At 46.4% G+C, this 26014-nt stretch overlaps 1 protein-coding gene across 2 annotated transcripts in view; it reads left to right on the top strand.

Moving 5' to 3' along the window:
• Slc22a23 (solute carrier family 22 member 23) overlaps nt 1–26014 on the top strand; it is a 156198-nt gene that overhangs the window by 99463 nt on the left and 30721 nt on the right. For both annotated transcript variants that reach the window (XM_051194463.1, XM_051194464.1), the window contains exon 4: nt 16941–17109. In XM_051194463.1, the coding sequence (XP_051050420.1) occupies nt 16941–17109 (169 nt within the window). The remainder of the gene's footprint in view (nt 1–16940; nt 17110–26014) is intronic.

A 26014-nucleotide genomic window follows, 5' to 3' on the forward strand; every position in this document is an offset into this window, starting at 1 on the left:
TCTCTGCCCTTTCTCCCCAGCCCCAATGCTCCACTGGGGATCCTTGCTCACAGTGGGTGTCCTTCACTCTTCTGTTCACTTGGCCAAAGGTGCCTAATGAGTCTAGAAGCACTGGCTGAACACTGGCCCCCGATGTCTGCTGTAGCTTTTCTACGGCAACATTTACATCTGAATGTCACCTGAGACCCTGGGGACAGCAGTTGTGACTCACAGATCTCAGTAGAATACTGAATTTTTTCCCCTGTATTTTCATGGTTTGGTCCCCAAGAAGGGGGAGAACTGCTCTAATTCAGGGTTTCCAGGGAGGCCTGACAGACATCTTACCAAAGCTGAATAACTTCACCTAGAAGTGATTCTTGGGCTGTGTGCGAGCTTGGTCTTGGGCTGTGTGCGAGCTTGGCTTTGGGTTAACAGTTGTGTCTGGTAAGTTCCTAGATGCCAGCATCGAGCCACTTCACATTTTCCTCCCAGTGGAGCCATGCTCTCTGAAGTTCTTTCCACTTGAGACGATTTCTCAGGTGAATCTCGTGGGCTACTGAGGACTCAGGCTGGAGACCACCTCCCTCTGCAAAGTGTTTTATATTCTAAATGCATTTCTTCCAGATCCAACTATACAGGATCCCTATGATCCCCAGGTTCACAGCAGGCAGTTCCACTGGTGCTGAGTGGCTAGAAGTGACAGACAGACATGTGTGATGGTTAGGCCACTGTGTAGATGGGACCCAAGGCAGACGTCAGATCTGTCCATTTAACACCGCCCTAAAGAAAGACTTCTGTGGAAATGGGGCTGTTTTATGCATAGTAACGCCATCCTTTGTCACCCCCATTTCTTTCCAAATGCATGAAGTACCCCTGTCCTGCCACCGCTCTCAACCCACAGTTCTGTGGTCTTCTCCTCCAACCCAAGCCGGTCCTTTCGCAGGCAGCCTTGTCTATTTTCCACAAAGACTGTGTTGTGTCACCTTAGTAATTTACTATGGCAGTTGCCTGGTGCTTTTTCATGTGGGGCTTTGAAAATCAGTTTTTGCCTTTCCACAAAGGAACATTTAGGGGAAGGGTTGTGGTTAAAAATGATGTCACTTTGCAAGCTGCCATTCTCATGCAAAAAGCCCCCAACTTTTGCAAGTAGCAAGCATTTACAGAAGTTCATTTGTGTTGTTGTCCCTTGGAACTAAAGGGGCATTCTGTCTTTGATGCTGTCACTGCTTTTAAAATGGGGGTGGGGAATCCCAAGGCCAGCCAGAGCTCTTTGTCTGTGTCCCTGAGTTATTATACTCAAGTGCTGTGCCAAGCACTGGTACAAGTGCAGGCGTTTTGCCTAAGCCCTCTCTTAGAACCAGTTTACCCAGGCTGTATCTGCTGTCACTCTGTAAGAGCAGGGAGTGTGTGTGTGAACACCTTGCTCAAGGCCACACGGATAGTACTTAGAACGTGGGACTTCCAGCCAATTTAACTCCAGTGCCCCTGTCTTCCACCCATACGGCTGCAAGCCATGCTTATGAGTCACAGGGGGCTTGTAGGAGAGGCTTCGGGGCCATGAAACCTCCCCACAGAGAGGAAAGAGGGTGGAGAAATGAGTTCCAGGGGGTTCAGTAATTTTTATTTATTTTTTAAAGTTTGTGTATGTGTGTACATGTGTGCAATATATGAGCATATGTGTGTTCAGGTGTGCTTGCCTGCGTGTGCATATGAAGAAGCCAGATTTGGTTGTGTGGAGTCTTCCTTCATCACACCCCACCTTACTTTTTGGAGACAGGGTCTCTCCAAACCTGAAGCTCTTTTTTTTTTTTTTTGGCTGAATGGTCTAGCCAGCCAACTCCCAGGATCTACCTGTCTCCATCTTCTAATGCTGAAGTTACAGGCATGTACAGCCATGGCTGGCTTTCTAATGTGGGTGCTGGGGATGTGAACTCAGATCTTCTTGCTCATAGCAGTTCTTTTATCTACTAAGCTATCTCCCTAACACTAAGTACAGACAGTCTTAATTGTACATATCTGCCAAAGGATGCTTAGCTAGTCTTCCAGCATCACAGTTAAAGCACAAGGCTCTCACCCAGGGCCAAGGCTGTTCCCAGAAAGGAGCAGGAAACAGAGGCTCAGACAAAAGCTGGGCAGAGTCTGAGACTGACTGCCCACTCTCCCCACCCACCAAAGGCCTGTGTGCAGGACAATTTGTCATCACCTCAGTGCACGGAGTGGGAGATACTGCTTATACTTTTTCAGAATTACAAGAGACTTTCCACAGACTGAAACACTGAATGGCCAAAGGCTGATGATAAGAGAGCCACACATCTCTGGGGACCCGTTGGCTACTGCCTCTCTTTGCTCTGCTTTTACTTTGGAGATAGATTGTTGTGTCCCCCACCCCTTCCTCTAGCAACTTCCCATGCACCTCAGGGTTCAGCATAGGCACTACTTCATCCGTATCATCCCTTTCTTGTTCCCTCTATTCTGTGTATAGTCACTCTCAGTGGAAAAGTGACTCTGCGCCCCAAGCCGCAGTGTTTTCAGACTAGAGCAGGAGCCCTGAAAAAAATCTATATTGCTTAGAGTTCAGATCATCTTCATGCTACTACTTTTCATCTTGCATAGACTTCTGAATCTCTCATAGCTTTGTTCTTTTATAATAAAAGCTATCATGCAACTATAAATGTTATAATTTTTTAAAAGATGTAACTGCAGAGTCATCTACCTTTTTAATTTTGTTTTAAATTTAGTTATACTTGTGTATGTATGTTTGTGGGTGGAGGACACCTTTGGGGAATCAGGTCTCTCTTTCTACCATGTGGATCCCAGGGATGGAACTCAGGACATCTTTCTTCCTTCTGTATCGCTGTATGTATGGAAGCAGTGAGTTAGGTTTCTTGGGCTGCAAATAACAATATCACTGGGGGCTGGAGAGATGGCTTAGAGGTTAAGGGCATTGGTAGCCCTTCCAGAGGTTCTGAGTTCAATTCTCAGCAACCACATGATGTCCCACAGCCTTCTATAATAAGATATGGTGCCCTCTTCTGGCATGCAGGCAGAACACTGTATACAAAATAAATAAATAAATCTTAAAAAAAAAAATAATAATGTTACTGGATACAGTATAGGGTTTTTAGGAGGAAGGGGGGAGAGAGAGTGTGAATGTGTCCAGTCATGATGGCATGCTTCTATAATCTTATCACTTTCAGATGAAGCCAGCCTGGCTGTATGAGACCATGGAAGTGTGTGTGTAGTACTAGCAGTAATGATATAGCTTAGCGGCAAAGTATTGGCCTAGCTTGAACAAGGCCCTGAGTCCTGACTCTAGCATTACAAGGAAAAGGTGACACCTGTCACTGAGTTGGTCAGTATAGTACACATGTCAAATACCCAGCTCCATTGAGTATGAAGCCAGAGGAATGCCATTTAAAAATAAGGCCCATAGTTACTAAAATTACTCCCTGACCAGGTTTCTTCCAAGTGAAAAAGAACCACCCCAGTACTCAGCACAGCTAAGGTCTCTGTGTCCCCATGTCTCTTTAGCAACACCATAACTCCACTCTCTGCCACAGGCAGCAAGTGCTTCCTGAGAGCAGTGGTTGGCTGGCTGGACACTCAAGTCAATGAAAACCCAATGGTTCCTCTGTAGTAAGGCAGTGTTGAAGAATTCAGCCTTTAATCCCAGCACTTGGGAGGCAGAGGCAGGCTGGTCTATGTGAGCTCAAGGCCAGCTTGGTATAAGAATTCCCTTCTTAGACAATGTTTGGGACTGTCCTCAGAGGGGTCTGATCTGGCTGGGCCCTTGTGCCCTCATGTAATTGTGTTTCATATAGACCATGATAATTGCTTTTAGTTACCCAGTTTAAGGGGGCCCTCGTGGAAAGTGCTTTTCACACTTGTGTGGACTCTTGTATTCTGTAGGTGTCCTTTGGGCATCTATGTGGGAACCAAATGCCAGTCACTGAGGACACCTATGAGCAAGCCTGCTTTTCCTTTCATAGCTGTGAAGGAAACCAAGCTACAGAGAAGGTTCTTGAACATGGTTTTGGGGCCCAGAAGAACAGGGCTTGGGGGAAAATGGAGGTAGGGACTTTCTCATCTTCTAGGATCTCACAGAGCAGCCTGGATCACATTCATTTGTAACTCACAGTGGACCTGGAGGCAGATAGAGCTCCCAGAGAGAAAAACCCTAACTTCCAAAAGAAACACTCCATTCTTCTCTTAACTGGGCTAAGTTTTTAAGAGGTTAAGTGGCTGCCTTGAGGCTACTCAGCTGTGAGTAGAATCACAGTAGAATAAATTTGAGTCCAGCTGAGGAAAAAATTGGCTTAAACACTGGGAGATTTAACTAGGGGAGTATTCTGTTACTTGAAGGTCATTAGTATTACTCAGCATCTATTTACTGAGCCCACACTTGGCACACAGCATGGCATGTGTGGTGGCTACACCATGACCTATAAAGTCCCCTACCTAGGGCCTGGGACCCAAGAGCACCTTGCGCTCTGAGTCTTTGTTCCATGGTGAACATCTGAACAACAGAATTCACTTCAGAGATGGCTGAACGGCTAAATGCCTGAGGCAGGACTTGACTGAGGACTAGGGTGTAGTGGTATCCAATTCCTCATGTGCAGGAGGTTGCACTGTAGACACTGGGGCAAGGTTTGTTAAAAAACAAAATGGCAGCACTCAGTCTTAGTCAGTCTCAGAACTGTGCCTACTAAAAGTATTTCATTTGGGTTGAACAGAAAAACCACTGCTTCAACTTTCTGCCAATATAATCCTTCCCCACAGACCTGCTTCTTGAACACGGCTTTCCAGCTGCTGGCCTAATCTGACTCCCTGTCTAACTGACCGCTATTTTTAAGTTGAACACAGCACAAAGGGGTTTTCCACTTGTGGGGCAAAGAGGGATGCTAATTTTAACTGCCATGTGTCCTATCAAGTTTGATTTCTGTTTTCATTGTAATCTCAATTTAAAACTGAACCCAAAGCAATCCTTGTTGCTTATATTCTCCAAAGGCAATGTGGTGAGCTCAGAGAGCTGGAGGCTTGGAGTCATGCCTTGCCTTTTACCACCAACTGACTCCCTGACCTTATTTTCCCCTTGAGTAAAATGAGTTGGTTGGATGGGGATCACTGGCTGTAGACTGGCAGGACCAGTCATACCCTGACCCTAGTCATGTTTTGTGTGACCTCAGCTGTGTTTTATTTTCTAATTGAATCTAAAGGTTGTTAAGTAAGGCAAAAGCTTGGCAATTCATCATGGGCTCCCCTCTCACACCCACAGTTCAATGTATGCCTTATTTGTCCAACTCCATTAGTCTCTAATGTCTCTAATGCTCCATAGTCTCTAGATTTTTTTTTTTTTCATCTCAAATGGAATTTTTCACTTTCTTTGCCCCTCTAGGGCTTTTGTGCCTCTGCCTGCCTTGCTCTTTGGGCATTGAAAGTTGTGATGTGGTGGGTTTTCCCTCCAACAGAGAAAAGTCACATACCTGGTGTTGGCAGCAACACCAGGTGTCAAGGCTGGTAGGCCTCCTGGACTAGCAAACCCTTCAGCCCCCTATGTTCTCTTAGTGTTAATATGCCAGTGCTGCAAAGGGAATATTAACCGGGGACCATGGTGCTGGAAAAGGTAAAAGTCCACCTACACTGTAGGTCCTACAGTGTTCAGAGCCCTGCTTCTGGGGAGTGTGGGGGGGGGGGGTGAGAACTTAACAGAGATGTGGATTCCAGGTCTCTGCTCTAGACCTCACAACTGTCATCTCTAAAATGGGCTGGTAAAATGGCAACTAGTCCTCCGACTTATGAGGAGGGTTAAGTAGCACATCTGTGGGACATGTCACAGCAGTCCTTAAATGGAAAAGCATCACTCCAGTGTCACCCCAGCTTACTTGGCCCAGCCCACTCTCTGATTGGAAAGATCTGAGCAGGGCCCTGGATCCCACATGTCCACTGTGGTTCCAGGTGAAGGTGAAGCACCAGGTGTGTTGCCATACAAATCTCCATGTCAGAGAACTCTCCCCTTAAGACAAGAACCCAGGGAGGTAAGAAGCAGGAATGACCAACTGTGGGGGCCTTTGAGTGTCACTCACAGTACAATGGCACTTGGGCAGAAGACTGAGTAGGCTGAGCCTGCTAGGCCTATGACCCATTGGGAAGCCAGTGTGGTAGAGAGTCCACTGGGACTGGAGTCATCCTGAACACTTTGTTTCCACTCTGGGTGAGATGGGAGCTCTTAGGTTAGTGAGGTAGATGGCACGTGACAATGGCATCCACCCTATGGGACTGTAACTATATGTGTTGCAGCCAGAGTGACTGCATTTACAGGGTAAGGAAATGATCCACACTGGACAATCAGATTCTTCTTTACAAAATAACTAACATAAAGAGCAAGGAATATATACAAGGAAAGGCAGGGTGAAAAGTCAGATCAGCTCTGCACTCCAAGGGAGGATGTTGATTCTGACCCTGCTTAGCAGAGGATGCTGAAGCTGCTAAGAGAATGTTGATGATCAAAGCGGGGACCAGAAGCTGATGTAGGTGCTGGGAACTGAACTCGGGTCTTCTGCAAGAGCAGCAGACTATCTTAATCTCTAAGGCATCACTCCAACCCCCCAAAAAGGTACTTTTTAAATGCAGATGCAACAGAAGGTGGAGTAGTAGGAGTATAACCCTGCTAGGGCACTAGGCTTGCATACACCATGACTTGCGGTTCCATCTCTAATACAAGAGAGTGGGAAGGAGAGGTGGACAGAGAGGAAAAGTACCTGACAGTCTCATCAAATAACAAAAGTGTGTGTGTGTGTGTGTGTGTGTGTGTGTGTGTGTGTGTGTGTGCCAAAAGCTCAGTTAAGACATTTGTTGCCAAGTGTGATGACCTGAGTTCACGCCACATTGTGGAAGGAAAAAAACCCCAACTCTCCACAGTTGTCCTCTGGCCTCTTCACATGCCATTCATGCCCTGGAAGTGCATACATGTGTGTGAATGCATACAGATGCACACAGACACATAATAAATGTGGTTTAAAATAATAATAATAATAACACTAGCAACAGTGTTGATGATAAATGCAAGCTGGGAGACCTTCCCTGCCCTCTGGTAGCTGTGGGGGTAAGTGTGTTGATATGGGGTTATTCTGCTGACCAGCACTCCTCTAGGATTTCCAGCTCAAAGTCCTGTGAGGCTTCCCTTGCTAGAATGCATAATCTAATCATGATCCCATACTGACTGTGAATTGACCCATAGCAAAGCTGGTGCCAGAGGAACTGAGGGTGAAGAAGGTCTACTATGAAAACTAAATAGTAGCATCCAGTGGTCCAGTCCCTGCAGCCACTGGCTCCTTCTTTAGTCCTCTATCTAGCTTTAAAATACACAGCACACAGACCTGGAACGGATGAAGCACATTTACATGAAATTGTTCTTATATATAAAGTAATTCCTCTACTTTCTCTGCTTTTATTAAATATTAGGAGTTGAAAAGTGTCATTAAGTGCTTAAGCACAAGCTGCGAAATATCACCCAGATATCAACAAGATACCATAAAGCCAGAACATTAGCTAGCAAGCACTTGGGTCTTTGCTCCTCATTTGAGGCTTTGCAATGTTCATTTTAAAGGAAAGACAGAAGGCTGTGGAAACCCTGTATTGTCTAGAAAGGGGGCAGAACTTTACAGCTCACTGTGCCTTCATGGTTGATATGAATGCATGGTGTGGATTTTAATGACTCCCATGTGTCAGGACAACTTTTGTGGAGTCAGTGGCAGAGCTCATCCAGCATCGATTCCGTTGCAGAAGTCCCAGAGGAATGTTGAGTGCTGTGGCACATGCCTGTAATCCCAGGTTTGGGAGGCTGTCCTGGTTAAGTTTATAGTCAGTTTGACACAAATTAGAGAGCATCAATTCAAGAATTTTCTCCAACATATTGGCCTGTGGGCATTTCACCCATTGCTCCTTGATGCACAAGGGCCCAGCCACTGTGGGTGAGCCATCTCTAGGCAGGTGGGGCTAGGGTCTATAAAAAAGCTAACTAAACAAGGCAGTAAACAGTGTTTCTCCATGGTCTCTGCTTTAGTTCTTGCCTCCAGGTTCCTGCCTCAAGTTCCAGCCTTTGCTTTTCTGATAATGGACTGCATCCTGAAAGCCAAAAGAAATACTTTTTCCCCTAAGTTGCTTTACAATCACAAGGTTGAGGCCAGCCTGGGCCATAAAGCAAGTTCCTGGCTCAGCAGTTAAGAAGGGCACTAGCTGCTCTCATGGAGGACTTGGGTTCAGTTAAGAAGAGCACTAGCAGCTCTCATGGAGGACTTGGGTTCAGTTAAGAAGAGCACTAGCTGCTCTCATGGAGGACTTGGGTTCAGTTAAGAAGAGCACTAGCTGCTCTCATGGAGGACTTGGGCTCAATTCCAAGCATGACGTCTTACAAACATCTATAAATCCAGGGAACCTGTCACCCTCTTCTGGCTTCCTCAGGTACCAGGCACACACATGTAGTGCACATACCAGCAAAAACGCTCATGCACATAAAATAAAGTGTTTTTTAGAAAAGAAAACAAAGCAAAAATTTTAGCAAGCTCAAAAAAAGACACAAGAAAAAAAAAAAAAACCTAGAGAAGAATAAACTGTGGTGCATTCACTATTCCTGGCCCAGTCCTCCTGGGCTCTAAGGAACACCAGTGAGCAGTCAGAAGCTTTGCCTCCTTGGAACTTAAATTTTGGACCGTGTATAGACAGTTCCTGCCTCCAGCAAAGGTGTGGAAAGCAAGGAGACCCTTACCTTGTTTCTTCTTTGTGAAATTTAGAACAAGATTCTCAATCATTCTAAGCCTTGGTGTTCCTCTATGTAAAATGAGCATTAGAAGTCATATCTACATCATAGACCTGTGTATATTAAATGAGTTTAATGTATTTTTAAAATATGCTTGCTCACTTGCCTGGCCTTCCATGCTCAGAGTCCTGGTGACAGGCTGGATACCAACAGTTAGTAATACATTATCTCTACAACTTGGCATTTCACTGCCCACATCTGTGTAGCTGACACACAGTAGAATGTGATTTGTAGGAAATACTTAAAAGTTCCCCTGGCTTGATTTTCTTTTCTCTGAAGGAAGGAAACAATTCTTTTCCAACCCTCTTGGTCATACTGGTCAGTTGGCAGGTCTTAACAAAGAGGAAAGATGAAGTTTTCCTTTGGAAGGGGAGGCTTAGAGTTGTCATGCTAATAGCTGCTTGCTACCTTGGGATGCTATTTGTGTCTCTGTGTCCAGCAATTTCAGGCTCTCTTGCTATAATAAAGATCCCACAATCACATGGTCTCCAAGATCTGGGGGCCTGTGTCCTTGCCCATGGCGGTAATAATTAAATGCTGCCCTATACTTCCAGGCACAACATAGGCAGGAAGGAAAGCAATAGGAAGAGATTGGGACACAGTGGGGCCAGGCTCAGCAGCTACAGTTTCCTGCCTTTCCAAAGAAGGGGAAGTACAAACTGATGAGCAGTCTTCTAGGATAGTGTTTCTCAACCTGTAGGTCGCAACCCCCATGGTGGCCACCTATCAGATATTCACATTACTATTCAAAGCAGTAGCAAAACTACAGTTATGAAATAAAAAATTTTTTATGGTTGGGGTCACCACAACATGAAGAAATGTGTTAAAGGGTCACAGCATTAGGAAGGTTGAGAACCACTGGTCTAGAAGCATCTAGTGGCTACCAGATGGGCTCAGTAGCCCTAAGGTCAAACGGGAGCTGAGATACTGAAGGTGGTGCCTGAGAACACAGGGTCTTCCTGTTTTTCTTCCTCTGACTGACATGCGATGCTCATCTAACTGAGGTCAGAGTAGTATGATGGAGTCCATTCATAAGGACAGTGAGTTTTGAAAAGCACTAACCTGTGCTGTTAGAGCTAAACTATGCAACCTTGGAGCCAAGTGGTCTTGGACCTGGCAGGGTTGAGGGCTGTGTGGATTGTAAGTGCTGCCTTTCTTATAAAGGTTTTGCGTGTAGAACAATCCATAAAACTCTCCTGTCCTTGCTCAGCTCACCAGGAACAATGAGTGTATCTGCCTCCTGGGAGCCTTGTCGCACCTCCATTCAGAAACACAACTGCTCTTCCTGGAATCCAGTGTGTAAAAGAGGGTGGAAGAAGGGTTATATCCGAGTGAGTGCTGTATGTCTAAGGTGACATGCCCCAGGAAGGGACCTGTGTGGCAGGAAGGAGGGGCAGCTCATGAGCCTCACCCCAACTGCACCCTCACAACCCTGGGACAAAGCCTGACCCACAAGACTGGCTTCCCGGTAGCCTTTTCAGCTTTACCTGACACCATCTGTTTTACCATGCCTCCTGGCTGTTAGGAGGGGAGCTTTCTGTTCCTATCCACCCTTCATGCCATGGCGGATGAACCATGAGCCCAAACAAACCCTCCCTCCCTTAGATTGTTCACTTGAGGCATGCATCGCAACCACAAAAAGTCCCACTGACAGACCTTTCACAGAGCTGACGATTCTGTGTGTGGGGCAGCTACTATATGTGGTGTGATTATCATTTCCAATTGACTCGAGGAAACAGAAGCCCAACCGTGCTGAGTAAACTTTACTAGCGTGGAAGAGACAGGGAAGGGGTTGAAAGCCCTGACCACCCTCTCCCCGACACACACCAGCGTGGTCTTTTCTTTAGCCTGTCCACTTCAAAGCACACTTCGTTCCAAGGACACAGATTCTGAGAATTTGTAGTTCTCTGGTTTAAACAGTGTCAGGCAGTTAATATATTCCTTTGTTGCTAGCCAACCCGGATCCAGAAGACTCTTGTGATCGCACAAGTCCAGAACACTTTATCCCAAGAGAATGTACATTTCTCTCTACCTTCTGTCAGTGCACACAATATTTTTTTTAAAAAACAAAGTCCAGTCTGGGGGTGTGGCCATGCTGGGGGTGTGGCTCAGCTCAGCAGAAGCCTCCTTGCCCACCAATGCCATGTGAGGACTGGCTTCCACACCCAGCACCTCCAAAAATAAGTATTTAGTAAACAATAAAGGCTGTGTTCTACTCATGTGTGCATTGTAGGTGGGACTTGCTTTTCTCCGATTGGTGTCAAATGTTACGGGTTGTCTTTATTTATGCTTGCTTGTTTTTCAATTAGATGCCTAGGATTGCTGACTCCAGGGGAAAGTGAAGTGGGTGTGTCCATTTGTGGGGCTTCAGAGGATGTGGGAGGAGAATGTTAAGCCTTTGCTAACTCACATCCCAGACAAGGTTCGGAAGCCAGGTGTGTGTTTTGTCAGCCCACACTGGCAGGAGCTCTGGGTTTCTCCTGAGGCTCCCAAGATACCACAGTGTTAACGGTTTAGCACAGGAAGGTCCTAGGCCAGTGACTCAGAGGTTATGAGGGGACTCTGCCACACCAGCTCTCTACCGGAGAGGTGTCTTACATAAAACATGGGCTATATATATATATTTTTTAACTACAAGCTGAGTGTTGCTCAGCTGCAGAGTGCTTGTTTGCCATGTATAAGGCCCCAGGATCCATTCCCAACATTGGGGGGGGAAAAGGAAGGGTACATTCCCTAAGCAAGAAATGTCTACAACCACAATTTAGCAGTAAAATTAGCAAAGCACTTGGCCTTAACAACTCATCAGGACACATGTTAAGTGGCCAAGAGTGAGTAAAGGAGAGACACACCCTAAGAGTCTATGCTTAGTTCATGGATAGGCCAGAGGCATCTCCTATGAGAACTTTTGCTAGTTCTGGTGCCTGGTGTTGGCTTATCTTCAGCTCCTTGAAAAGGCTCCCACTGGAGTTAGCCAGCAGCTCTTATTACTAGCCCATAGCATGTAGAAGTCATGAAATTGCCTGGTCGTGGTAGGCCGGATCCTACTGCTGTTCCTCCCAGGGCTACCCTTAGAGTTCTCCACCCTCAAGACCTCTGTGTAGTCAGCATGGTTGGTGCCATCATTTCAGGGACAGAGTTTGGAACATGGTCCACCTGTATGTGCCGCCTTGCCACAGTACTTCTGAAGATGCAGGGATTCCCAAGTGGGTGGGGCCTCGTCGACTATTGGTTCTCTTTTTCAGGCTGGCTGTCAAGTTCTTAGTGTGGAGGACAACATAGGACAGAGCTCCTTCCTCTCCCCTCAGCCTTCTCATTCCCAAAATGAGCTTGGACAGCTTCTGAGGCAGGCTTCCTGGAGGCTCTGTGTCCTGTCTGCCCCCCCACCTCCCCACCGCCCCACCCCCCAACTCCCCACCCCCTACCCCGTAGCAGCTGCCCTGCTATCACATAGCAAGCAGCCTTTGGTGTCCCCTGCCCTCCTGCCTCCTCATTGTCCCCAGGCGACACAACTTACTTTTCTTCTAAGAAGTTTGTGCCAGTTTCTGAGAAGCAGATTTTCTTGAGTTGCAGCCTCTGAACAGGGCCATAATTTCTTCAGAGCCTCCGGCTGTCCCCACAGCCTGCACTCAAACTGTCCTGGCCTCCGGCCCCCTATTGTTATTTGTCTCCTCTCTGTCAAACTTACCTCTCAGAATTTTTAGCAATTTCTCTGCTTATCAACAAAGCATAGCTAATGTATCCATCACTTTTCTCAGTGTTGCTACAAAATATCTGACAAAAGCAACTTTAAGAAGGGTTCCTTTGGGCTCCCAGTCAGGAGGTTCTGGCTGAGGGCCCAGTGTGAGGTGACTTCCTCCTTTTTCCTGTTCACTCTTGGACCCCAGCTGATGAAATGAACGGTGTCACCTGTATTTGGGGTGTGTTTTCTCTCCCCCCCCCAACTCCCCCCAGTTAAAATTCTCTGGAAATGCCCTTACAAACACATCCAGTGTTGTGTCTTCTCGATGTTGAAACTCAGTCAGGTTGACAATGAGGGTTAACCATCATATGTGGTTTCTAAGGGTTGCCTGTAACCCTTCTTCCTTACAGCCAGAGAGGAAAAGTCATTTTAATTACGGGAGTTTTGATGTGGTCTTCTTGAAGTAACCTATTTCTATTTCTTGTTCTTTTGGTGTTTTGTTTTGCTTCTTTTGATGCTGGGAATCCAGAGCCCTACACTAGGCAAGTGCTGACCCATTGAGCTACAACCCCAACACCTCAGTTCTGATCTCCCGTGGAACAAAATATACAGGGGAGCATAGAGGAACATTATTCTTCTTTACTTGTCTTATAGAACAAACTTTAGCCCTACTCTGACCTAAATAAATAAATAAATAGGACCAAATAGGTCTCACTGTGGATGATGAGACCAGGGTGGGGGAGTGATAGCTGGACCATCATTTGTAGTAATGATGCATAGCTTAGTGCCGATAGATGCTTTCTGTGCCCTTTCAAAAAGCATCATTTTTCATATCCCAAAAGGAAAGTGCAATCAATAGTAAGCCTAAAATGCACGTGATTCCTTTTTGTTTTCTTCGCCTTTATATTGCTACTATCACAACATGGTTAGATTCAGGCAGTTCGGAAAGAATTTCTGGTGAGTTGAGGCACAAAAAGGCAGTCGTCAGCAAATGATCACACCTGTGCCCTACTGAAGTCACTGCAACTCCCCAGAAGAGAAGCAAGACTAGCAGATGCTCGCTGGCCCACTGAGCATCTGCCTGATGAAGTCATATCGGGTCTGTGCTAGGATTCTGACCACAAGCAGAGTGGAGAGGTCAGAAGACAGTAGCTACCTCATCCTCCACTTTCTGTGAAAGGCAATTAGAGAGCTAGGGCCTGAGGAACTTGTTCAAATGTAGGCCAAGGTCCATGATGTAGACATTGTAGGTCTGTGGATTCAGCCAATTACAAAAGAATACCTCCAGAAGAAATGTTATGAGTGATAGTCACATTAGTAAACACGGTAGGCATCACAAGTCATTTATTTGCAGCCAGGGGAGATTATAGAGTTGCCTGTCAATCAAGGGGCCATTTTCCTAACCCACCTTCAAATGCTGATCCTGATCTGGGATGTTTCCTTATTGTTCCCTCATGACTACACAGAATTCTAGATTAGTGTGGGGATGAGGCATCACCAAGATGGCTGTGCCAAAAGAATTAAATGTCAGTCCCAACCCTTCCTTTTGTGTGGTGGTGTATCCCAAGACCACGTGGAAACCTGGAAGTTGGACAAGAACCAAGCCCTGTGAACACTGTGCTGCTTCCTGTCAGTCTTCCATATGTCCTTCTTGTTTCTGTGGTTCTCATCCGTCCTCTTAAAAGGAGCCCTTTATTGCATCTCTTTGGTATATCTGAATTTCCAGCATCACTATTCTTTAGGCTGGTGGCCATTATGATGTTTAAAACAAGGGTCACCTGAGCCCATGCTCTGTAGCACCACAGGCTCCTTCAGGCAAGTGAAATGTCACTGAATGGCCAGTGGCAAGATCTTCTGCAGAATGGGCATGTAGGAAAGAGGAGTGATTCACTGTCATGGAGTAGGATGGCATGTCACTTAGTCTGAAAACTGAGACACTGCTTAACATTAAGCAATCAGGATACAGTTTTGGTATGTCGGACAGAAGGTGATTCACACCTGTGGTATGTGATGACATTGTGGTCAGTATGAAAACTGAGACATCAATTAATGACTAGCAAGCAAGTAACTTATATGCCATGGATATGTCACTCAGAGAAATGATACGTGCATGTGCACACACACACCTACCTGTGAAATGTACTGGCATGGCAATCAATCTGAAAACAGACATTGCTGAGTGACTAGCTAGCAGGTGACTTACACGGCATGGATATGTTAGGTAGAAAGCTGGTTCACCCCAGTGACTCCATCCTGCTTCTCAGAATTATGTATGATTTAAAATGGACTGGTTGTAGAGCAGTGAAATAACTCAGTAAGTGAGACCATTTGCTATGCAAGCCTGGCGACCTAAGTTTGATCCCAGAAACCCATGTAAAGGTAGAAGAAGAGGACTTTCTCCAGCAAATGGTCCTCTGACATCTATGTGTATAGTGTGGCATGTGCCTGCACAATGATTATAAATATATACTTTTTTAAATTTATGGGTTGTTTATCTATGGAATTTTCATTTAATATTTTCAGATTGTGGTTGACTATAGGAAACTGAAGTATGGGAAACAAAATCACAGTCTATGGAGCACTACTGCAGTTATAGGTATTTTCACATAATTGTGTCACTAAATTAAAGGAAGGTCATGAAGAGAAAGCAACAAGCAGTACACAGTCTGTTGTACTAGCAAACTCGTTAGCTCGAATCCATCAGGCTCCTCCAGCATCATTACCTCTTACTTTTTAAAAAAGGCATAGATATGCTTGTGTGTGTGTGTGTGTGTGTGTGTGTGTGTGTGTGTGTGTGTGTGTCATGCCTCCAATACCGACCCTACTCTGAATGACACTAAGAAGTGTCACTTACGTGAGCTTGGACTGTGATATAGAAAGGGACAGCATTATAGCAAATGGCCCAGGAGGGCCCTGCATCCTCTTTTCCTAATTAAATGACAGAAATGTTCCCTATAAGCTCAATCCAGTAAGAGCAGGTTTCTCCTGTTTGCCAGCCACTATGATAATGACTATTTGTGGCCAGGAAGGAACAGAAATTGCTGACAGGATTATATTTCTTCTGCGGCAAGCTGGTGTAGATGCTGGCTGGCACAGTGCCCTGTGCTCCTTAGGACTGATGATATCCTTGTAGCCAAGTGTGATTTATCCACTTTCCTTTTCATCTGCCCCCTGCCTACTGCCTTTGACCTCCTGCCCTGCTGTGGTCTCTGGACAGCTAGCAGATAAGCTACTGTAACCAACACAAGGCCAACCTGTTAAACAGACTCTGGACATGAGGGCAGGAAGAGGATTTTCTACCAGGGGGCCTTTCTTCTTCTTCTTCTCCTCCTCCTCCTCCTCCTCCTCCTCCTCCTCCTCCTCCTCCTTCTCTTCCTCCTCCTCCTCCTTCTTCTCCTCCTCCTTCTTCTTCCTTCTTCTTCTCCTGCTTCTTCTTCTCCTTCCTCTTCTCCTTCTTCTCTTCCTCCTCTTTCTTTCTTTTAATTATTTTAACTGCTGCCTCCCACGCCTCCCCCCCAAAAAAAAAGCAAGAAAGAAAAATTTAGTGACCATCAGAGAAAAACAATGGCAAATAAATCTGCATGTTCTATAGGTGTGTGTGTGTGTGTGTGTGTGTGTGTGTGTGTGTGTATACATGTGTGCAGGACCCAGCTACTTTTTCTAATATCAAGGACCATTATTATAGGGATTCAGGTATTAGGTCCATATTGATTGTCCCATGAGTGCTACTGACAGTTTGAAGTTTTGAGACTTTTTTTTTTTAACCCAAATGGCCAAATTCAGAGAATGGGTTCTTGTGGACAGGGATCATGGTCTGTTCCACTTAACGGATCTTGGTTGAAAACAGATACTTTTTTCCATTCCACAGCTCTGTTGATGAATTAGACATGGCTCCCATTAGGGAACAACATTCCACATGCCCACACCAATGGACAGCAGGATTCAGAATGGTGCAGGGGCATTCCTGCTTGGATATACTGTGCCCCAAGTGGCTTTGCTTTTGTTTGTGCAGTGTGGTCAGTGAAATGAACTTAAGTCTTCCTTCACTGAGTGCTGCTGTAAGACAGGAGCCATGCAGGTGGGCAGTGAGTAGAGAGAACTTGCTGGTGATCCATTTAGAGGCTGAGAGTGTCCCCAGTGCATGTCCTAGGTTGGAAGGAAAGGTGACGTCATGGGCAGCAAGGCGACCTGCTACACAGCAAGCTTTCCAATGCCACAGAACAAAGGAAAGGGGATAATGAAAGATGCAAACTGTCTCCACAAGCAGCATGTCTCTGTTCCTGAGCTGAGCACCTATAAATGCAATGTCCTTTCCTCCAGTTTATTTTGTGACCTTGAGCATTGACCTCACTCTCTTACCAATCAGGCCTCAGTTCTCCCATGTATCCAGTGACGTCCTAGCACAGGACTCCTCAGTCGTCAGGCAAGCAAGTGGCACTCACATCTCCCATATTGTTTGTTTTCTAGGAATAGAGCTGTGCCCTCCAGGAAAACGGTTCATGATTACCATGGTGGCAAGCTTCGTGGCCATGGCAGGCCAGTTCCTCATGCCGGGGCTGGCAGCTCTATGCCGGGACTGGCAGGTGCTCCAGGCCCTCATCATCTGTCCCTTCCTGCTCATGCTGCTCTACTGGTCGTGAGTATCCTTCATAATGTACCCCCTCATCCATGCCTGACTGCAGACCCTCACCTCCACAGTGTTAACATAATTTTCCTGACAGGATCTCACCCTAAATCAGTCTTTCTCAACACACATGCACACACGTACGCACGCGTGCCCACACACAGACTCCCATACCCATTATTAACTGTTTACATTGTTCATATGTGGAATGAGCCCCTTTGTGGCATTTCCTAACCCTAATAGCTATCCATGACATCACACTGACCTGACCTGCTTCTGTCTATCATATAGTACCTCAAGATGAATATCTATGAATGGACTTACATATAAATGGTGGGAAGGTCCTTTGTTAGAATGGGACACGTGGAGGGAGGGGCTGAGGGAGCAATTTAGAAAAGCTCCCTATCTCCTCTAGGTAAGGAGTGAACAAATTTCAGCCCATTGCACAAATCTGGCTCATCATCTGTTTTTGCAAATAAAGATTTATTGGAAGACAGCCATTGTCATGTGTTCACAAATGCATTGCCTATAGTTACTATGTCAGCAATGGCATGGCCCAAACAGCTGAAAATACTTATCATCTGATTCTTTATTAAAAAAAAAAAAGTTTGGCCATCATGCTTAAGATTAATTAATATGACTTTTAAAGTCATATGTAAGAACTTTTTGGGTTGCCAACTTTGGGGAGGGGAATATTGAGCACACTCTCTTGGGTTTGACCTAACTGTCTAAGGAGTATGAACATGCTGTAAGAAGAAAAACTTTAAACTGTACAGCTTTAAAAGCCAAATTGTTTTTAGTTTTGAGAGATACCCTGGGGCTTTAACATGTGCAGTATGCCTGTGTATAATGGAAGGTACCACGCACCATGCTCAGTTCTGGCTAGGTCAGCAACTTGTTCCATGTCTCTCTAATCCCCTGCTTTCTCAGAGCTATAAAAAGTGGGTCATAATCGTTCTACCTGTTTTGAAGACTAAAACGCTGCATGCAAAAGGGCGCATGAGAGGGCAGTCTAGAGGGGAAACTGGGAGATAAATAGACATTGTAACCTTTGGCAAGTAACCTCTGCCCCTCACGTTCACCAGTGCCCTAAGTCATAATAATAAATAATTGGGTTGGGAGAATTAGTAGAGACACCTAGATTGATGCCTGTCATCTAGTATCAATATGTTCGTGGTTATGATCAACTTGATTATTACAGTTTATATTTATATTGATACTTCGCATGTGTCAGGTATTAACTACCATAAGTATTAACTACTGCTACTACTGTTGTTGTATCAACCCTTAATAGAAACCTGTGTGGAGGAGCCACAACAATCTTGGGAGAAACGTGTTCTGCCTTTTTCTACTAGGCCTGAAAGGCTCCTCGAGATCGGGTGGCTTTGAAAACTGTGTGGGTGCCTGTCCTTTCTCCTCGCCTCTCTCATTACCACTGCCCTGCCATCGCCTCCTGCTGGCTGCCACAGTTCTTTGACAGGCTTCAGTGGTTGCTGGAGGGAGATGTGACTAGTAGCATCAGCCAACACAACCAGCTGTTGGTGGCAAAGTACAGAACGTGACACACGTTTCTTTAACAAGAAGGTATTTACTGCCTGCACTCAGGGTGTCCAGCAGCATGCTTGGTGACTGCTCACTCTGCAGGGAGCAGCCTGAGAAGCCCAGGAGCTATGAGGGAGAGTGAATCCTCAAGTTGCAAGTGGTGGGATCGGGCCAGAAGATGATGGTTGTGGAAGGGATCTTCTGGTCAAGGTGGTAGACAGACAGACAGACAGATGCCTTTCTATATGCACATGGATGCTGAATAAAATAAATCACCACAAAATTAGTGATGAGCTGGGCTGGAAGGAGGGGATCCCAGCTGCGCTGTCATGGAGACAGCACAAGGTTTCCAATCTGACAGCAGCCTAGGGACCTGCCCACAAGCTAGAACTGAGCTCTTGGATGCATTTGTTGCTCCTGAGTCACTGACCCTGTACCTGACAGAAATGGCTCAAGGGAAGAAGGCTTTACTCTAGCCCATTGGTCAGAGAGTGTCAGTCCATCACAGTAGGAAGGTATGTCCAAGCAGCTCAGTTTATGGTGGTGGAGTACATTGCAGACATTGTCCACATCACAGTAAAGTAGACCAGGAAGAAAAGAAAGGAAGTGAGCATGGATAAACCCCAAGAACTCACCCTGAATAACCTACCTCCTCCAAAATTTCCAGAACCTTCCATTGGGGATCAAGTGTTTAAAGCATCAACCTGTGGGGGTGCTACAGATTCAGACTACAACACCAAGGCTTGGCTGTGGGATGCTCCACACCTGTTCTTAAGCCAGAGACTTAGTTTTCAGTGTAGTGGTGTTAAAGGGTAGTGGGATTTGGTCATTAGGGGTATGCCGATAGAAGGGATTGACAATGGTCTCACAGAGTGAGTGACCTAACCCCTAAACCTCTCTGATGTCCCTCTTGCCATGAGATCTCTGTCTCATTGTGATTCCACATACCTTAGACCCTCACCAGAGGTCTAACTGCCCAGTCTTGGACTTTTAGCCTTCAAAACTTGGGACTTTTATGTTGCCCTGGCACAGACATTTTGTTTTAGCAACAGAGGAAGAACTAAATACAGGCTTGGTATACAATTAGAACTGAGCTCCTTGAATAAAGCCAAGAATCAAAGACCAGAAAGGCTTTCCTCGCCACAGGGCCTCCACCCGCAGCTGGCTGACTCCCTGAACTATGGACTGAAAAAAATTCTCCCTCAAACAAAAGCAAAGCTTTGAAGTCTGTATTGAGCGTGCGTGTGCACATGCATGCACAGATTTTAAACACTTACATGCACAGATTTTAAACATTTGCCAAGACTGAGATCCTGACCTTCCAGAGTCAACAAAACCTCCTAGGGAGGCACACAGGGCTCACATGGAAGAAATTTCTTGACAAGGATGAGCTCACAGACAAAATTCACACATTCCTGGGGGAAGGTATTATGAGGGCCAGAAACTGTAGACTTGGGAATTTTCATCTCAGAAAGCACAGAACACAGAACAGTCTAAAAGGAAAAGTGGCTATTATTGAGTTCCTACCCCATGTTACTATTCTAGATACGGCACCTGCACTCAAACAAGTCATTATTCTCTGGAAATACAGAAGGCAAATGCAGGTGAAAGGTTGCCCCCTAGACTATCGCCCCATAAACAAGCCAGGAAGAGGCTTGTCTTAGGGTTACTATTACCGCGATAAAACACCATGACCAAAAGCAACTTGGGGAGGAGAGGGTTTATTTCACTCACTGTTCCATATAACAAAAGGCAGTGAGGGCAGGAACTCAAGCAGAGCAGGAACCTGGAGGCAGGAGTTGATGCAGAGGCCATGGAGGGGTGGTGCTTCCTGGCTTGCTCCCTATGGCTTGTTCATCCTACTTTCTTATGGAACCCAGGACTTAGCCCAGGGATGGCACCACCCACAATGGACTAGGCCCTTCCCCTATCGAAAATACCCTATAGGGCTTGCCTGATCGTATAAAGGCATTTTCTTAATTGAGGTTCCCTTCATTCAAATGACTTTAGCTTGTGTCACACTGAAATAAAACCATCCAGCACAATTGACCCCTTGTCAACTTTACACAAAAACACATCACTACAAAGCCACAGCCTTTCGTTTCTTGTTCATCCTCAAGATCACACATTAATATAAATACTACAATATAAAACATTTTACAAATTTAAACAGTCCCAGTCTTACAAATTCAAACACTTCAAAAAATACAGTCTCTTAAAAGAAAAAGTCTAGGCCTGGTGGCAGTGGTGCACGACTTTAATCCTAGCACTTGGGAGGCAGAAGCAGGCAGATCTCTGCGAGTTTGAGGCCAGCCTGGTGTACAGAGCTAGTTCCAGGACAGCTAAGGCTAAGAAACCCTACCTCAGTGGATTATGGGATCCACTCATAATCTTCCTGGCTCCTCCAGACGGCATGACCACTTCTCTGACTCTGCCCTCTGCAGCACACACCAGCCAGGCTCCAGCTGGCTCCACTCCTTTCCTGTCCCTGGTGGTCATCCCATGTTCTGACAGCTCTCAAATGCTGGGGTCTCTGCTACAGCTGGGCTGCACTTTCACCAATAGCCTTTCCGAGGCTGTCATCATCGTGCCAAACCTCAACTTCTCCATGACCCCTTCAGTCCCGGAGCGCCAACTGCTACTGAGTCTGCATCCTCCCAAATGGCCTATCCCAGCCTCTCACAGTGCCAAGCCTAAGCTGCTTCTCATAGCCCCTTTATGCCTTCAAAGCTTGGGGACTCTTGCATTGCTAAATTGAGCTGCCAGCATGAGGTACAACCTTGGCAGCCTTGGCCCTCTCTGGAACAGAGCTTGTATGCTGGCCTTGAGAAAACACTTTCCAGAAGTCTTTACCTCAATAACACATCTCTTTTTAAATCACAGCTGATTCTTCAGCCTCAGATGACCAGCATGCACTGTCCCAGCAAAGCAAAGTTCTACTTTAGTGATTCTGGTCTCTTGTTAATCACAGCTGATTCTTCAGCTCCAGCTGGTCAGACATCACAAATTCTTCACACACATTTCCTGTGAGAGTCTTTGCCTTCCTCTGAAACTTCACGAGCCAGGCCTCCATTGTCTGCACTGCTCGCAACTTTTTTATCTCCCAAGCTTCCACAACTCACCAAACTTAGAATACTCAATGGCTTTTCTGGCCCAAAGTTCCAAAATCCTTCTATAGTCATTCCAAAACACATGGTCAGGTCTGCCACACCAATACTCCAATATCCTGGTACTGATGAGTTCCTAGTCAGGATTTCTATATCTGTGATAAAATACCATGACCAAAGCAACTTGGGGAGGAAAGAGTTTGTTTGGCTTACATTTCCATATCACTGTTCAGCACTAAAGGAAGTCGGGGCAGGAACTCAAACAGGACAAGAACATAGCAGCAGGAATGCTACTTACTAGCAGTCTTGCCTGCAGCCCGATCTTAGGGAGATACTTTCTTAGATGATTTTAGCTGGTGTCTAGTTGACATAAAACTACCCAGCACACATATGTTCTAAGATCTGTCCTTTTGTCCTGTTGGGCAGAGGCGGCCACTATGCTTTGGGTTGTGTGCAGTGAGGAAATGCCTACACAAGGGCACAGTAGAATCACCTGAAGGCTTCATTAGAGAGATGTTTTGGAAGTGACCTCAGTAAGATCTGTCAGTGGACCCAATGTGGCTCATGAGGGTAAGGAAGGACACCGTGACTGGGGCTAAGCCTTGGAATTGGAGGGGCTCAGGAGTAGGGAGTCCAGAGCCCCACTTTGCCATTGGAGTCAGGAGGTGATGGGATGAGGTCAGCTGCTGCAGAGGTCAGTGTTGAAGGCTGTAGTGGAAGCCAGTGTTCTCAAATGTAAATTTTTACACTTTTCCAGGTAGAGTGGAGCCAAGAGATCTGCAGATGACAGTAAGAAAACTAGTGTATTGCTGACGGTTCATATGAGGAAGTACCAGAAAGCTGGGAGGAAGGGGACAGTGTGTGCAGCTCCCTTTGTTTCTTCAGGAGACACTAGATGACACATAGGAGGGAGATGCAGGGCCAGCTAGTGGAGAGGCACAGGGCTGTCCCCAGTTCTCTACTACTCAGTCCTGGGGTGATCCTAGCAGGTGGACAGTTGCCAGGTAAGAGTCTGATCTAGGTGTAGAATGTGGTTAAGGTATGGCCTCTAGATGGGTTCGTTTGCGATTAAAACATGGAACCAAACCTCTCATTATTACTAGGAATGAGTTAGCCTTTGGCAGAGTTGGGCAGGTGTTCCAGGGTGAACAAAGCCCCATACGTGCAGACACTGAAAAGTTAGGAGCTAACATACAGCCAGCCCTTCCTCAGGTACAGGGCAAGGCCATCAGTACAAGATGGCATCACCAGCGTGACTGGGTAGGGATTTGGCAGAGACTTTCATGAGTGCAGGTACTCTTTGGTGATGAGAAGATTTCTGCCCCTGCCCCTCAATGAATCTGAGAGCCAAACCCAAGTGAGATGCTTGGGGATGCATGCAGCTCGTGTCATCTTTGGGTGAGGCAGAACTGGCCAACATTTTCCGATGGGCTGGAGGTAAAGGAAACGCCGCAGAAGGCAAGGGATGGGGATGCAGGGAGAACAGAGGTAGCTTGCCTGGATGTGGGCACTGCAGAGTGTTGCACTTAAGCACTTTGTCACGGAGCTGGTACAGAAGAGACTGTACCTGTGGTGAACACGTCAAAGGTGAATGCAGCTGTCCATAGCCACCACGTACCTGTCTTGGTGTAGTGAGATGTCCACCCCCGCCCATACCTGTTGCACTGACCACGCCCCCTGGGGGGCATAGGGACAGGTGTGGTGACCAGTGGAGTCTAGGTCTGGGTCCCAATCCAGGATACAACAGATGTAGGAGGGGTGGATATCTCACTACAGTAGTAGAGAGGAGTCAAAATGTAGGGTCAAGATGTAGGCCAAGAGAAAAGAGGTCCAGACCATCTCTCCGGTATGATAAGACCACATGGAAACACTTAGATTGATAGAAATGGGTTAATATTTAAGACAGAGCTAGCTAATAAATGCTAGAAACAGGCCAACAGTTTCATAATTAATACAGTGTCCCCGTGTGTTATTTGGGGCTGACGCACAGTGAGACCAGGCTGGCGGGAAAGTGCTCATAACAAATCTTGGTGCCAAGTAGAAATCCTTGTTTAATTGTTTGCTTAGCCATTCATTAGCCCTTAGGAAAGGGCAGCACAGCTTAATGCCAACCCAAAGGAGTTGTACTGACCTATCCTTTCCCCAGATGCATGCTTCTAGTCTCACAGTATATAAACAAATGAGGAGAAATAAAATCAAGATTTAGAACACTAGAGGGCAGACGAATGGGAGGGAGTGGGCCAGGTATAGCTAGAAGATAAGCGGGAGGGGACAGCCGGATGAAACAGACCTGAAGAAAGGGCTGCTGCTTCCTAACAGTACAAGGATAGGAAAGGCGCCTCTTCCAGCTGCCCCCAGCCCTACTGGCAGCGTAGCTTGGTAATAACTCCTTGGTAAGAGCCCCCAGGCATGACACATTCTTGCCCTGTATTCTCATCAGTGAATCGAGGTCTGTGTTACATGAGGATGCCTCAGGAGTATGGAAGACAAGGAAGGTGTAGGAGGGGCAGGAAGTATGGGGTTTTCCTGGTTGGGACTTAATTGCTGAGGCGTGACAGAAAAGAGAAGGCTGGTGTTTTCCTGCAGGAGCCATAGGAGTTAGGGATGCCGTGTGCCATCATCTCACCCACACCCACAATGAAAATGCAAGGACCAGAGGACAGGGCAGGTTTGGTAATGAGGCATGCACACAGCTGCTGTGCACCCTCCTGTGCTGGTGAACATCTGTGTGAGCACCTGTGGAGGACACGTGCGTGATCGCTGTCCTTCAAACCACATTTCCTAGGTATAAGGGCTGCCATCAAAAACAAGGCAGTAACAACCCTGCCCTCATGACCCAGCTAGGCAAGGAAGGGAAATCACACTTAAAATTGATATCCCAGTACACTGTAGAGTATGCAGATTTCGGTGTGTCTCAGCATTTCAAAGGCACACTTTCCCTGAGATCAGCTATATGCTTCCTCCTGGGGGAGACAGCACTGTTTGGCAGAATGATGCAGTTTTGCATGGAAATAAACAGAGTCAAAAAGCTTCCCCAGGAGTCCAGGGAGACGATTCAGTGCAGAAAGCTCTTGCCACTCAAGTGTAAGGACCAGAGTTTGGATCCCTACCACCCAGGTAAATGCTGGGTAGGTGTAATGGCCCACCTGTAATCCCAGCATGGGAAGGTGCAGGAGGTGTTGGGAACAGAGAGGATCTCCAAAGCAAGCTGTCTCGATAGACTAAATGAGTCAGCAAGCTCTGGCTTCAAGCAAGAGAATATATAAGATGAAAGCAATCACTGAAGACCCCCGAAGTCAACCTCAGGCATATGCACCTGCTCATATAGCCATATACACATACACCACAAACACACATGAAGAAGTGTTCCAGAGCTACAGCTGAGTCCTGAGGTCAGAGGAGCTGCCATATGGCCCTGGTGCCCTTTACAGCAGGCATAAAGGATGTGCCAGAGGTGCCCTAAGTTGCCTGAGTCCAAACTCATTCACAAAACAGGATCTGGAGCTGTGTGATGAGAAGCAGATGTTATCCCCGAGGGGTGGGTGAATATACCACTTCCTCTGTGGACACAGGCATCACCTTGGGCATCTCAGACATCCAGCATCAAAGGTGTTTCCAAAAGTACTTGCAGGAACATACAAGAGCTTGGTCCTGGATCTAACCACCTTACCTGCACTGTGGGGATATACACATATGTGACCCATTCTGGAAACTTCCATTGCGACTGTGTTTCTGGTTACCTGGACTAGGATACCTGCCTTGCTTACCTGACAGCATGATCAGCAACCACTGGTTTCTGCTCCTGGCCTGTTCCTGGCTCCATGCAGGGGAGCAATAGGAGGGGCTCTCTTGTACTCTGCCGAGACTCTTCATCAAGTACCTGTTGGGAAAGCTCCTCAGCTTGGGTTCACCCGAACATGAGTGCTCCGTGTGAAGACACGTACCAGATGTGTGAAGATGGTGAATTATTAACAACACTTGGTTCAGCTGGAATTTCATCCTGAGGAGAGGTCCACACTCATTAGAAGCATCAGGGAAAGCAGTGAGAGGGAGGATGCCAGATGGGAAATAACAGGAAGTAAAGGGAAGTGTAACATTAGAGAGAAGTCATCACACCAGTTCTCCAGGTGAGAAATGAGCCTTGTGACAGTGAGCAGGAGGGCGGAGCGCCCTAGCTACTCAGCAGCAGGGGAAGAAACTAACACCAAGGCCTTAGGAAAAGGTGTCTCTGTGCCGAAGAGATGTTAATGTTTAAATTTTTCAAGAGA

This window comes from Phodopus roborovskii, unplaced genomic scaffold (genome assembly GCF_943737965.1).
Source record: "Phodopus roborovskii unplaced genomic scaffold, PHOROB, whole genome shotgun sequence".
NCBI lineage: Eukaryota > Metazoa > Chordata > Mammalia > Rodentia > Cricetidae > Phodopus > Phodopus roborovskii.